At 46.1% G+C, this 15,387-nt stretch overlaps 1 protein-coding gene across 2 annotated transcripts in view; it reads right to left on the bottom strand.

Annotated features, from left to right (window-relative positions):
- The window catches only part of znf407 (zinc finger protein 407), a 565,952-nt gene that overhangs the window by 518,381 nt on the left and 32,184 nt on the right, over positions 1-15,387 (bottom strand). For both annotated transcript variants that reach the window (XM_072466945.1, XM_072466946.1), the window contains exon 2: positions 7,561-13,804. In XM_072466945.1, coding sequence (XP_072323046.1) covers positions 7,561-13,759 — 6,199 coding nt within the window. In that variant the 5' untranslated portion in view covers positions 13,760-13,804. The remainder of the gene's footprint in view (positions 1-7,560; positions 13,805-15,387) is intronic.

The raw sequence follows: 15,387 nt of genomic DNA, 5'->3' as shown, positions 1-15,387 counted from the left end.
GAATAATTTTAAGGCGCAGCTAGGTTCTTGATCAACACAGGGGTGAAGGTAATCGGGGTAGGTGGGAATGTGGAGTTGAGGTTACAATCTGATCAGCCATGATCTTATTGAATGGTAGAGCAGGCTCAAGGAGCCGAGTGGTCTACCCCTGCTTCTAATGTGCCAGATGTTCACCAACACCGCATCTAAACTTTCTTTTCTTGAATAATCCCATTTTGTTTTGACTTTCCCACTCTACTCAAAAGTTAATTCCAAGTACTGACTGCTCTTTGCATGAAGAATTTCCTGGTATCAAATATCCTAAATTTTGAGCGGCACGGTGGCGTAGTGGTTAGCACTGCTGCCCACGGCGCTGAGGACCCGGGTTCGATCCCGGCTCTGGGTCACTGTCCGTGTGGAGTTTGCACATTCTCCCCGTGTTTGCGCAGCTCCTTCCTCAGGTGAGTCAGCTAACTTTAACCTGAGGAAGGAGCTGCGCTCCGAAAGCTAGTGATTCGAAACAAACCTGTTGGACTTTAACTTGGTGCTGTAAGACATCTTACTGTGTCCACCCCAGTCCAACGCCGGCATCTCCACATAAAGCATAAGGACATGAGAGATAGACGCAGGAGTGGGCCATTCGGCCCCTCGAGCCTGCTCTGCCATTCAAATAAGGTCAGTGCTGATCTGATTGTGGCCTTAACTCCACTTTCAGCCGACACCCTATAACCTTCAACTCATTTGTACATCAAATCTTGCTCTGCCTTGGCCTGAATTGCCTTTTGTGCTTGACTTGGGCTTTGTAGCTCAGTGAGTAAAGCCTGACATGGCACCCTAGGTGTCTCCTGACTAATACACAATTGCTATCTGAGGATGATTTCCATTGACATGCATCCCATTGTTTTGGCTAACTAGGTTAGTATTAAATGAGCTTCATTGATTGCTATCTCTAGTGATAAGAAAGTGGGGCATCAAGTCTAATAACTTAAATCTCTTCCAATTTCACTCTTAGTTATTTCAACTCAAGTGCATTTGCGTTATCCATTTTTAATTCCGGTAATTGTGGTACTTAACATTTGGCCTCATTAAGTTTCATTTGTCATTATTCTGTCCACATACATATTTCGTTCAACTCACTTTGCAGTTATTCAGCTGCCTCAGAACCAACTGCATCTCGATAATTGGGCTTTATATTCAAATTGGGCAATTGGCCTCAAGTGTCTGAATCCCATGTAAATGAGAATCACTGATTCATAGAATTTACAGTGCAGAAGGAGGCCATTCGGCCCATGGGGTCTGCATCGGCCCTTGGAAAGAGCACCCCACTTAAGCCCATGCTTCCACCCTATCCCTGTAACCCCACCTAACCTTTTTTGGGGGGACATTATGGGCAATTTATCTTGGCCAATCCACCTAACCCGCACATCTTTGGACTGTGGGAGGAAACCGGAGCACCCGGAGGAAACCCACGCACACACAGGGAGGATGTGCAGACTCCGCACAGACAGTGACCCAGCTGGGAATCAAACCTGGAACCCTGGAGCTGTGAAGCAATTGTGCTAACCACCATGCTACCGTGCTGCCCAGAGGATGCTGTGGTCCCAATGTCAATCACTGGATCACACCATTCAGCATTCTTTCCCCCGCTTCTCCTCATACCCACTGCAATGCAACTCCTCAAAACAGCTGCTGCTTTTTCACTCTTCAATTCCCAGTTAATAACCCCAAACAAGGTTTCAATAAGGATCACATTACTGCATCACCAACTGCCACCCAATTTATTTGCTTGGGTCAGCAATAACCCACACAGCTAATTTTTCACCCATTGGCGCTAAAAACGTATTTTGACGGGACCATGGAAATTAAGGTTTAAGCTCAGAACCTTCCCCTGAGTGTTCCCTGGTAGCTACTGAAGAAAGCATCATTTGGAAAGGTAGCCAGATAGATACTTGTCGAAAGAACATGTACATGGATTGCTGATGACTGCAAATATTTTTCTAGGTAGCTGGTTTAGCACACTGGGCTAAATCGCTGGCTTTGAAAGCAGACCAAGGCAGGCCAGCAGCACGGTTCAATTCCCGTACCAGCCTCCCCGACCAGGCGCTGGAATGTGGTGACTAGGGGCTTTTCACAGTAACTTCATTTGAAGCCTACTTGTGACAATAAGCGGCTTTCATTTTTTCAGGTCGCAGCAAATAAAACCATTAATTAGTGGGCAGCACGGTAGCATTGTGGATAGCACAATTGCTTCACCGCTCCAGGGTCCCAGGTTCGATTCCCGGCTTGGGTCACTGGAGTCAGCACGTTCTCCCCGTGTGTGCGTGGGTTTCCTCCGGGTGCTCCGCTTTCCTCCCACAGTCCAAAGATGTGCAGGTTAGGTGGATTGGCCACGATAAATTGCCCTTAGTGTCCAAAATTGCCCTTAGTGTTGGGTGGGGTTACTGGGTTATGGGGATAGGGTGGAGGTATGGACCTTGGGTAGTGTGCTCTTTCCAAGAGCCGGTGCTGACTCGATGGGCCGAATAGCCTCCTTCTGCACTGTACATTCTATGATTAATCTGACAAAATAAAAATCAATCAGAAAACAGGCTCTAGATCATTGGGGAGAAAACCTGCATCCTACAGATAGCAGAGCAATAACTCAGCTTCCACTACGATCTTCCTATTTCTTTCCAGAAGCTTTGAGAATCTTATCATGGCTACTATACTATCCATGGTATCATAAGAACAGAAGGTGTCACTCTTTCATAATTTTGCAGCAATTTTCTTGATATTAACAGCAATTGTTACTTTACAGAGAATTTATATCGAGTTTACAACACAGAAATATACCATTCCAGTGTTAATGCTCCACATGGTTCCCCTCCCACCCCTTGTCATCCACCACTATCACCATATCCTTCTACTCCTCTCTCTCTCATGTTTATCCAGCTTCCTCTTTAGTGCATTTCTGCTATTCTTTTTTTATTCATTCGTTGGATGTGGGACTCGCTGGCTAGGCCAGCGTTTATTGCCCATCACTAATTCCCCTCGGGTAGGTCGTGGTGAGCTGCTTTTTTGAACCACTGCAGTCCAGGTACATCCGCCGTGCTGTTAGGGAGGGAGTTCCAGGATATTGACCTTGTGACAGCGCATTGGCTACACATGGAAAATCTGTTTCTTGTACCCTGACTTTGTTCAGAATCATCATTGCGACGGGCACTGCGCAGTCGCAGGCTGACATTATTACCTTTTGCAGAGCGCCTTAGTCTTCGATTAACTTGGGGAAGATCAGTCGGCTCCTTTACTCTTCTCAAAGTTCTTCTGGAAGTTGCCTTTCCAGCACTACAATTATTAAGCTCCGTTTGCTCATTTGCCTTTGGCATCTGCAAAAGGTAATAATGTCAGCCTGCGACTGCGCAGTGCCTGTCGCAATTATGATTCTGAACAAAGTCAGAGTACAAGAAGCAGATTTTCAATGCTGCTTCCATTTTATTTTGGGCGTCTAAAAGAGCCTCTTCCACTCTAACATCTTGCGGGGGATCAGCGTCACCCTTCCCAGACTCTTCCGCTGTAGTCGTCTCCAAGACACCTTCAAAGTTGTTGTCAATTTGTTGTGCGAGATTAACACGGACGTGTTCAGAATTTTTCCTGGGTTGCTGATCGTGTCCATTTTGTACAGCGCTACCTTCGACATCTTCGACAGTGCTACCTTCGACATCTTCTACAGCGCTACCTTCGACATCTTCTACAGCGCTACCTTCGACATCTACAGCGCTACCTTTGCCATCTTCGACAGCGTTACCTTCGACATCTTCTACAGTGCTACCTTCGACATCTTCGACAGCGCTACCTTCGCCATCTTCTACAGCGCTACCTTCGACATCTTCTACAGCGCTACCTTCGACATCTTCTACAGCGCTACCTTCGACATCTTCTACAGCGCTACCTTCAACATCTTCTACAGCGCTACTTTCGACATCTTCTACAGCGCTACCTTCGACATCTTATCAGAATGGTGAGTGGCTTGAAGGGGAACTTCCAGATAGTGGTGTTCCCATGTCATTCCAACCATGGTCGCAAGTTCCATATTCTTACCATTCTTTGGAGCAAAATTGTCTTCTGAATTTACTATTGGATTTCTTGTGGCTATCTGACATTGATGGCCCCTCATCTTGCTCTTCCCCATAAGTGTTAACCCTCCAGGTCGACACTATCAAAACCTCCCTAAATTTTTAAGACCTCCACTGCATCCCCTCAGCCTTTTCCTTTCAAAGTTAGAAAGACACATCTTGTCCATACTTTCCTGATAGGTATAACCTCGCTGTTCTGGTATAATCTTTCCACATCTATCTTTTTTAAAGATTCTAGATCAACATAGGCTACACATGCTGCATTTCATTGGAGCACCAGTGCACCAGACACAGAACTCTGCATACTGCTCCCAATTCCCTCTGCTCCAAGTTCTTGATGTCAATGTGATGATTTTGGAAGGCAATGAATGAGCAGAGGCCAGCCATTTCTCATTGGGTTAAGTGGGGAAGGTATCAGGAATAAAGTAGAAGTGGTGAAATGAACTGAAACTCAACAAGAACACAGCTTAATTTACAGCACACACTGGGGGTGAACTTAAACAGTTCATTTAAGATATATTCCAGTTGAGCATTTTTGCTCATCATATTTCAGGAGTGGTTTAATTTATCTTACTGTATTGCCAACAGAAGGGACGGAAAAAGGTCAAAGAGTTCAATATCCTTAGTGGGCAGTTAGTTCAGTTTAGTCTCTGGTCAGTGGTAGTGGGGCATTCAGCATTGATAATGACATTAAAAGTAAAGGGGCGATGGTTAGATTCATTCTTATTGGAGATGGTCATTGCCTGGCACTTGAGTGGCATGAATGTTAACTGTCACTTGTCAGCCCAAGCCTGGATATTGTCCAGCTCTTGCTGCATTTGAGCACAGACTGCTTCAGTATCTGAGGAGTCACAGATAATGCAATCATCAGCGAACATCCCCACTTCAGATCTCATGATGGAAGGAAGGTCATTGATGAAGCAGCTGAAGATGGTTGGGCCTAAGACACTACCCTGAGGAACTCCTGCAGTGATGTCCCGCAACTGAGATGATTCACCTCTAACCACCACAACCATCTTCCTTTGCGCCAGGGATGACTCCAACCAGCAGAGAGTTTTCCCCCTATTCACATTGACTCCAGTTTTGCTAGGGTTCATTGATGCCACACTCAGTCGAATGCTGTCAAATGATGTCAAGGGCAGTCACTCTCACCTCACCTCTGGAGTTCAACTTTTTGTCCATGTTTGAACCCAGGCTGTAATGAGGCCAGGAGCTGAGTGACCCTGGCGGACCCAAACTGAGCATCAGTGAGCAGGTTATTGCTCAGCAAGTGACACTTGATCCGCTGCTGATGACCCCTTCCGTCACATTACTAATGATCGCATTTGACTGAAGGGGCGATAAATGTCCGGGCTGTATTTGTCCTGCTTTTTGTGTACAGGACATACCTGGGCAATATTCCACATTGCTGGGTAGATGCCAGTATGGTAGCTGTACTGGAACAGCTTGGCTAGGGGCGCAGCAAGTTCTGGAGTACAAATCTTCAGTACTATTGCCGAATATTGTCAGGACCTATAGCCTTTTCAGAATCCAGTGCCTTCAGTCATTTCTGGATACCACGTGGAGTGAATCAAGTTGGCTGAAGATTGGCATCTGTGATGCTGGGGACCTCCAGAGGAGCCCAAGATTAATCATCCTCGCGGTACTTCTGCTTTAAGATTATTGCAAATGCTTCAGCCTTATCTTTCACATTGATGGGTTGGGCTCCTCTCATCATTGAGGATGGTGATATTTGTGGCATCTCTCCACCCCCCCCCCACCCCCCACCCCCCGTGAGCTGTTTAATTGTCCACCACCATTCATGGCTGAATGTGGCAGGACTGCAGAGCTTAGATCTGATCCATTGGTTGTGGGATCATTTAGCTCTGTCTATCACTTGCTGCTTATACTGTTTGGCACGCAAGTAGTCCTGTGTTGTAGCTTCATCCAGGTCGACACCTCATTTTGAGGTATGCCTGGTGCTGGCTCCTGACATGCTCTCCTGCGCTCTTAATCAATCTAGAGTTGATCCCCTTGCTTGGTGGGAATGGTAGAGTGGGTGATATGCCAGGCCATGAGGTTACAGATTGTGGTCGAGCGCAATTCCGCTGCTGATGGCCCACAGCGCCTCCTGGATGCCCAGTCTTGGCTTGCTCCATCTGTTTGAAACTGATCTCATTTCGCACAGTAACAGTGCCACACAACATGATTATTTGAAAAGAAACAATGTGCAGTTTAGGAGGAGAAGGCAGGAGATTGGCGCTGGATGAAATATTCATACAGAGAGCCACTGTAGACACTACGGGTCAAATGGCCTCTGTGTGCACTGTAACAATTCTGTGAAATAAGTGACGATGCTTGAGCCTAAACAGCAAGGAACACCAAACCTTTCCTTGTGCACTTGCTTCGTAGACCAGAAGGAAAGCTGCCACACAACCCTTTTTGTTTTTAAGTGTTGTCTGATAATATGATGCTTTGCATAAGCGCACGTCAATATTGGTCATACCTGTTAGAGAGAAAGCTGCGCATCATTCATCACCTTTCAATTCTCTCACTATTCTGCCCTATCCGGATCATCTTATCAAAAACCTAGAAAGCTTAATATAACAGCAAAGTCCTACACTTGGCCCTGGGAATGGTTACCAATGCTACAATTCCGGCACACAAAGGTCGCAGTGTCATTTATGGGTAGTTAAGATTACTTTAGCTATCACATTAACTTTATTGCAAATAGAATTAGCACAAATGGCCAAACAGAAAATGCAAACTGCATTCAGCAATACTTAACCTGGTAGACATACCCTGATCTTAAGTGTATCCGCTGCAAACATATTTTACGTTTTAAATTATAGGAAAAAACTTAATGGATAAAGAATGATTAGCTATCAAAACACAGGGGAAATTAAGTGCTGAGAAGCCTGCATTGATTATTTTAAATTATTGGGCTTAGAACATAATGCATCTTTGACTCTCTTTTGGATTTGGTATGCTTTTAGTGAGCTTTAACACATTTACAAGACTTATGGACTATAATTACAAGGGAATTCAGGTAATAGACACATCAGTTATAGGTAACGTGCCTCAACCGGACAACTGCATAAAGGATTGCAACATGTTCACCACTTGAGCGGACTTATCAATAAGCATCAAATAATATGAACACTTAATCCTGGGCCTCTGAGATCTAAGACTGCTAAAAGTAACTATCAATTTAAAAATGAGTGTTGAGAGGGGGAGAGCGAATTATATTGTGATCTCATTCCAAGGGTAAGTAGCTTCTTGAAGTCACGTCACATCTCCTACCACAACGGAGGACCTGAACAGAACTTTTCTTGTGCACAAATGGAAAGAAACATCCAGTATTTTGCACAGACTATCCATCAGAGGAGACACTTAAATGCTATGATCAATTTTTTTTTTAGAATCAACAAAACTGAAGGGTTGTTGGATGTGAACTTTAAGTAACGAAAGGCAACATAGACATACGTACCAGTGTGTGTACGGATGTGAGCGAGAAATGCCAACGAGTTGCTGCTCTTGCAGACCTTCCCGCAATACTTGCAGACGTTGCCTTGATTTTCCTGCCGCTCGCAGTTTATCTGTTCCGTGTCTTCCACAATGTACTTGTTCACTTCCCTCACCATTTCCTCATGCTTTTGCTTGATGTGCACAAAGAGGCACTGCTCCGAGTCGAAGGCTGTGTTGCACTTGACGCACTTGAACGTGGCGCCGCCTTCTGGCAGTTCCTCAATGCTCTCCTGCTCCATCCGCTGATGGCCCACGCTGGCCAAGTGCTGGTGCAAATTGCTCTCGGTGTAAAACGACTTGCCGCACAGGAAGCAGTGAAAATGCTTTTCCGCAGAAGGGTGCTTCATGGCAATGTGGACGTTCAACCCGTTTACACCGTCAGCCAGGAACCCACAGTCCTCGCAGCGAATGCGTTTGGGATCCTGAAGCAAGGATCCTTCAGTTTTCCTCTTCCTCGTTACTTGGGAAGGACCAGTCTTGTAGACTGCAACTGCCCACTCGTTTGGTGAGATTCCAGTCTCCTGGCTATCTTCACTGTTGTCAGTGCATTCGGATTTTTCACTCCAGGGCTTTTTCTTTAACCTGACTATGGAGGCATCAAACTCAAAATGTTTTTGCCATCCCTTGCCCTGCAAATCGAGCTTTGCAAAGCCGTCACCAGTACTCTCGGTTACTTCCAAGGCGTCGCTTTCTGTTTCTTGGCTCATTTCATTTGAGCTTTTTTTCGAATCCCAGTTCTTCTCCTTCAATGCTGCTTCCATTTTATTTTGAGTGTCTAAAAGAGCCTCTTCCACTCTAACATCTTGCGGGGGATCAGCGTCACCCTGCCCAGACTCTTGCACTGTAGTCGTCTCCAAGACACCTTCAAAGTTGTTGTCAATTTGTTGTGCGAGATTAACACGGACGTGTTCAGAATTTTTCCCGGGTTGCTGATCGTGTCCATTTTCTACAGCGCTATCTTCGACATCTTCTACAGCGTTACCTTCGACATCTTCGACAGCACTACCTTCGACATCTTCTACAGCGCTACCTTCGACATCTTCGACAGCGCTACCTTCGCCATCTTCGTCAGCGCTACCTTCGACATCTTCGTCAGCGCTACCTTCGACATCTTCTACAGCGCTACCTTCGACATCTTCGACAGCACTACCTTCGACATCTTCTACAGCGCTACCTTCGACATCTTCGACAGCGCTACCTTCGCCATCTTCATCAGCGCTACCTTCGACATCTTCGTCAGCGCTACCTTCGACATCTTCGACAGCGCTACCTTCGACATCTTCGACAGCGCTACCTTCGACATCTTCGACAGCGCTACCTTCGACATCTTCGACAGCGCTACCTTCGACATCTTCTACAGCGCTACCTTCGACATCTTCTACAGCGCTACCTTCGACATCTTCTACAGCGCTACCTTCGACATCTTCTACAGCGCTGCCTTCAACGTCTTCTACAGCGCTAACTTCAACATCATCTACAGCGCTACCTTCGCCATCTTCTATAGCGCTACCTTCAACATCTTCTACAGCGCTACCTTCGACATCTTCTACAGCGCTACCTTCGACATCTTCTACAGCGCTACCTTCAACGTCTTCTACAGCGCTAACTTCAACATCATCTACAGCGCTACCTTCGCCATCTTCTATAGCGCTACCTTCGACATCTTCTGCAGCGCTACCTTCGACATCTTCTGCAGCGCTACCTTCGCCGTCTTCTACAGCGCTACCTTCGCCATCTTCTACAGCGCTACCTTCGCCATCTTCTACAGCGCTACCATCAACATCTTCTACGGGGGACGAACATTCTATTTGCATTTCTTTTCCTCCCGCCAAACCACTGGTATTAGGTTGGCTTGCACCTGGGTTAGCGGTTTCATTCAGCGCGCTATCCAAATTAGAGCTCTCTTCCTTTGCCACTTCAGCCGATTTAACATTCTGTTCATCCTTCTGGCACTCATCTTCCTGGGAAAGTTCCTGAAAATCATCCACTTCTGTCTGAGAAGCTTCTGCACGCAAGCCAATATTGTTGCTGCTCACATCATTTTCCTGTGGGGTGACAATGTTTGCACAACACCTACTCGAATCCTCCTCAATGAGCGCCTCAGAGATCTGATTTTGGGTTGTTTCCAACACTGCTGACTTTACTGGCATGGATATCAATTCTGTAGGATGACTCTCGGTGTCTAAAGATGCATTCGAGAGTGAAGTATTTGTCTCTAATAATCCAGAGTCAGCTTCAGGGGAAATTTCTGAATGACACACTGATGGCAGCGTCTGGCTATCATCCACTTCTTCAGTCACTTCACTTTGCAAGCATTTATCCTGCTTTTCAGCCATCTCAGACACTGCTGCTGTCTGTTTAGAATCACTGGCCGGCTCATGGCTTTCTGGTGCTTTCTCAGATTCAATGACGTGCAAGACAAACTCCTGGGCGGCATCTTGAGCAACCTTTGAAGCTTCCTCGTCTTCATTCCAGCTCCCTTTATCCATTTGATCCTCATTCTCTTCTTTCTGGTTTCCGTTCTCTGGCGCATCGGCCATCGTTGTACTGGTATCGTGCCCTTTATCCAGATTCAGTCTGACATAGGCCTGACTTTTAAGCTTATGCTTCTCGGTGAAGGCATGTCTCATCATTTCGCGTCGAGTGACGGCATAGTAATCACAAGCCATACAATAGTAGTCAAAATCTTTAGTGTGCTTACGTTTCACATGCAACTCAAGGGTAGCGAGGGAGTAAGCCACAAAGCCACAGTGCGCACAAGTAGTGGCATGGCTTTCTTTCAGCTGCTTGCAATTGGAAGAACTATTATCCTTTGCTGTTTCGTTCGATTCCACATCAAGAACTACCACTACTTCATTTTGATTTTCCCCTTTCTGTTGATTTTGTGCTGAAAGATGACCCTCTAAATTTACACGGGTACAGTTCTCGGTGCTCCTGGACGGATTCTCCACATCAGGGGTCTCTGGTTCCAATGCTTCGCTGCCGCTTTCAACACCTCCAGCCATGGAAGGTGCAACAGCGTCATTCTCAATCACTTGCGGGTTACCCTTATCAGGAGGTGTAGCAATTTTTCTGCAGACCTCAACTGCCTTGGAGACATCGGCCCTGTTTTTGTGTTTCTTGGTGTTGCAGTGGCGATCCATGTCTCCCTTGGTGACGGTGTAGTAGTTACACGCCTTGCAGAAGTAGCTATATTGATGACTGTGCTTCCGCCTAATGTGAATGTTCAGGTTTGTCACGCTGGACGCCAACAGGCCGCAATAGGAGCAAGTTCTAGAAATATTTCCTTTGGGGCGCCCTCTTTTACTACTTTCTGCTGACTGAAGATCACTGCTTTTTTGAACGTTTTCCACGCTGCTTGTATCACCTTCTGATATTTCAAAAGTTACGACAAATTCCTCTTTGGGTTTTGACGGCTCAAGCACCTGAACACAACCTTTATCTATTTCAGTATTAACATTCCCCAAAGCCCCGGGAGCTTTCATGGTTTTTTGGACATCCTGAACCCCAACAGATACTTCTTCCACACACTCCTCCACCGACGGGCCAAGATTTCTTTTCTTGGCGTTCTCAATGTGCCTACTACGTTTGATGTGCTTTTCCATGGCCTCCTTGCTAATCGTGTAAAGGCTACACACTTTACAATAAAAACGATACTCTTGTGCGTGTCTGAGTCTGATATGTTTAAACAGGATCGCGGCAGATCTGGCTTTATAAAAGCAGTTCTTGCACTGTAATTGGGGTCTGCTGTGTGTTGAGCGTCTCAATATATTCCCTGCGACTACTCTTGCGATGGAAGGCTTTTGAGGATCTTTGAACAAAGGGTTTGCTTTAGGTACAGTAGGTCCTACATTTGCACCTGAAGAAGAGATTTTGGTTAGCTCCTGCCCTCTCGGCTGCAGTCTTTGGTTTTGCTCTGCCGGAGTATCTTTCTCCTGCGGGGGTATGTTTTCTATCTGATGCTCGGTGTCCCCGTGGTCCGCCGGCTCTTCTTCTGATACAGGCTGCGGTTTACAAGGTCGGCTATAAGAAGCCATTTTGGGTTCCTGGCTCACGTGATCCTTGAGAGTTTCGTCGTGCGAGGTGACGAAACTGCAGAGCCAGTCAATGTTGGAGAAGTTTGTTTGATGCCTGTTGCTCTGACAATGCTTCTCAAAGTCACCTTTTGTAACACAGGCGTAGCCACACGGCTGGCAGTGGAACACCATTTCCTTTGTGTGACGCCTCTTGATATGCACCTCTAGGCCCTTCCGGTTCTGGAATAAATGGCCACAGTAGGAGCAAGTGCGGAGGGCTTCACGGTCTGCGGGGCTTAGCTTGGATTCTGGATTGTCAGCTTTGGGGGCTTTGTGATTTGGTAGATTGGCAGGCGGGGAGTCACGGTTTTGATTCCCTGAAGAGCTGTGAGCGCTCTTTTCAACCAATGATAACGGGCTGGGAACTTCTGAGGGAGCGGATTCCCCTTCTTGATTGCCACCCGAGCAACTTACTTTAACCACATTCTCACCCTCTTGATTTGCAATTGACGGGTTTGCGCCACTACTTCTCCTCTGCTCCTCAGGATTTCCTTCAGGGTGTTGGGCTATTTGGGCAGTCACTTTACTTACTGGTTTTACTCCGTGATCCTTGCTTCCAGGAATCCTGCCTCTACTTCGCTTTAACTCAGGGAAACCTTCTCCACGGGGAGGAAATCGGCCTCTATTCCGTCTGTCATCCATCGCCACAAGGCTAGCTCTTCCTCGAAGCTTCCTTGGGGACCTTCTGTTCCCCGTTTCTTCCATGGAAAATCTGTTTCTTGTGCTCTGACTTTGTTCAGAATCATCATTGCGACGGGCACTGCGCAGACGCAGGCTGACATTATTACCTTTTGCAGAGCGCCTTAGTCTTCGATTAACTTGGGGAAGATCAGTCGGCTCCTTTACTCTTCTCAAAGTTCTTCTGGAAGTTGCCTTTCCAGCACTACAATTATTAAGCTCCATTTGCTTATTTGCCTTTGGCATTTCATCACCCATTACAGCTTCCACACAGAGGACTTTGCTAGTTCTTGTCGACTTGTCCAAACCCTTCTCGCCTTTAGCATTCTTCTGGGCCAAACCTTTGTTCCGTGTGCTGCGCAAATTCCCAGGCCTCTTGTTTAAGTGTTTCACACTTTCCGCTTTATCTTTTGTATCATATTCACCAGAAAGTCCCTTTTTGGAAAGCAAATGTATATACCCACCCCGCGCAGCCAGGTTCTTACGGCGAAGATGAGTCTTTCCACGACAGTGGGTTTTTAGCAGGTTTTCATCGTAACATTGATAGCCGCACAGGTCACAACTTAATCTTTCTTCTCGCACATGCTTGTGTTTGAGATGTGCTTGCAACGATGCTGCACTCTCAGCCTTGAATTTGCACTGAGGGCAAATGTGTGCCTTGGACCGTTTGGAGTGGTTCTCTTTAATATGTTTGTCCAAGTCATAGCGAGAAGGCAACAAGCGGCCACAGAGTCTGCAGTTAAATCCTTCCTTTGAACTTGTATCTTTACTTATGCTTTTAGCTTGTTTTTTATGGAGAACTGAAGAAATGTGCTTTCTGTAGCTCACCTTGGAAGAGCTAGTAACGTTACAAATATCACAAACAAAATAGCTGTCATTTGAGTGTTGCAGGTTTGTATCAGTTTTTAGTGCAGTGTCATTTTTCTTTGTAAAGTTACAAGAAGGACATGCCCAAGCTCCTCCAACTTTGACCTTCTTTGTTCTGTGCTGACAATCCCTGGGCTTCCCTTCGAGCTGTGCACTGACTTTCTTCAGGTCGTTTTGCACGTGCCTGGTTACTGTGCGCGCTGGCTTCTCCTCGGGGGCCGAGCCTTCAGCCGTCCCAACATTCCTGCTGCCCCGAGCTTGTTCCAAAGTGTCACGTCTCTGTCGTTTGGCCGGAGGGGGCCCCCCACAAGGACCCTCGCCACCCTCTGCTCCGCCAGGGGCCGCCTTTCCTTCCAGGGCGCCCTTTGCACTCGGGTCCTTGCCGTCGCCTGGCTCTGCGGCTGCTTTTCGTCTGCAACGTCTGGCCGGGCCAGGCTGGGGGCTTCGCCCGAGGGCGGGGGGCACCCCCACCCCGTTTCTCCCGCTTCGCCCCTCATTGGCTGGCAACTCGACCAGGTCAGGTTCTTTGTTTAAATTCATGGTCGCATTTTACAATTGTTGTCGATGGGGATCCATCAGCATGTCCTAAACATAACAGAGAAAAATCACTGTTGTAATTCAAAGGTATTCGACAGAGAAAAAAATTACACAACATATAGGCCACCTGAACAAAGAAATAATAATGAAAACAGTAAATTTCAGAGAAAGGTTCTTTAAAAAAAATCTGATGGAGGCATTTTAAAGTACAGAAACATTATCATTTTGTTCAGCAATCTTTTATCATTATTCTGCTGCTCTACATCAAATACACAGAAAAAATGCCTTAAATCATTATCATACCATATAATATTGGACATGTACTCAAAAGAAAAATATTAATGCATTTTAGTAGAAAATGACAATAAATGGGCTCCAGTGTGTATCCTTTTGCTCATAAGTGTCTTCATATATAGTGCAATAGTGTGTAATTATTGCAAAGTATATAATTGTTAAATTCTGAAGTAAAAAATTATAGGTTGTCAAAAGATTCAAAAAAAGAATCCAACAACAGAGGAGAAGGGAGCTAGTTACTCCTTGGCTACCTATATAATACAATATTTATACAAGTGAGTCCAACTGCAGAACTGCGAGGATGTCCAGTATAATGCACCCTGACAATTATCATATTGAGGTAGTCTGTACTCTCACAAAAAGAGAGGCACAAGACTGCCCCATAACTAGCGTGTCAAGGGCACCCCATATGATCTATGGCCAGTTAAGAGTACTGCAAAGGTGTTGTGCAATCCTCTCATATCTGCTCTTCATGGCCTCATCCTTCCCTATCTCTATCATTTTCTCCAGACGCAGAATCCTCAGAGATAACCACGCTCCTCTAATGCTGGCCTCTTCAGCAGCCCCGATTTTAATTGTTCCACCGTTGGCGGCCGCACCTTCATGTACCTCAGCCCTAAGTCCTGGAGTCCCCTCCCTAAACCCCTCCACTTCTCCTCCTTTGAGACGCTCCTTTAAAGTTACCTCTTTAACTAAGACTTTGGTCACCAGCCCTATTGTCTCCTTACATGTCTTATCTTGTTTAAGAAGCTCTGTGAAGCCCCTTGGGGAATTTTTTCTAAACGCACTATATAAATACAAATTGTCGTGGTTGGTATCGGTTTAACGATGGAGCACCTGAAGAATCTCTGATAACTCAAACCTAAGGATGACATTTCTGCAAATAATTTTTCCTTCCTCCGTGGCAAAAATTGGAAACTTAAGGCAAGGCCAGGGAGTCCCTTGTTGTTTTTGACAACGATGAATTTTTTCCACTGGCCACTTGTGCATGACAGTATCAGGTAGAAGTCAGCAGCTCCATTTTACTGGCATCTGATAATTAATCCCAAACCCACACAGGGTAAGAGGTAAGCGCCAAAAACAACAAGTATTAATAGATGAAAAAGAGTTCCATGTAGTTGAAGTGTTATTTTTAAATGTGGCATCAAATGTTTAATGTCCTCCAGTTATGAGACCAAACATGTAAACCACTGCTTACAAAGGCTCCTTATATTGCCTCACGGTACCGAGGACCCGGGTTCGATACGGGCCCCGGGTCACTGTCTATGTGGAGTTTGCATGTCCCCCCCCCCCCTCCTTGTCTGCGTGGGTCTCACCCCCGCAACCCAAAGGTGTGC

This window comes from Scyliorhinus torazame, chromosome 11, assembly GCF_047496885.1.
Source record: "Scyliorhinus torazame isolate Kashiwa2021f chromosome 11, sScyTor2.1, whole genome shotgun sequence".
NCBI lineage: Eukaryota > Metazoa > Chordata > Chondrichthyes > Carcharhiniformes > Scyliorhinidae > Scyliorhinus > Scyliorhinus torazame.
Note: the sequence above shows the minus strand (reverse complement) of the source record. Positions and strands in the feature narration are given on the sequence as shown.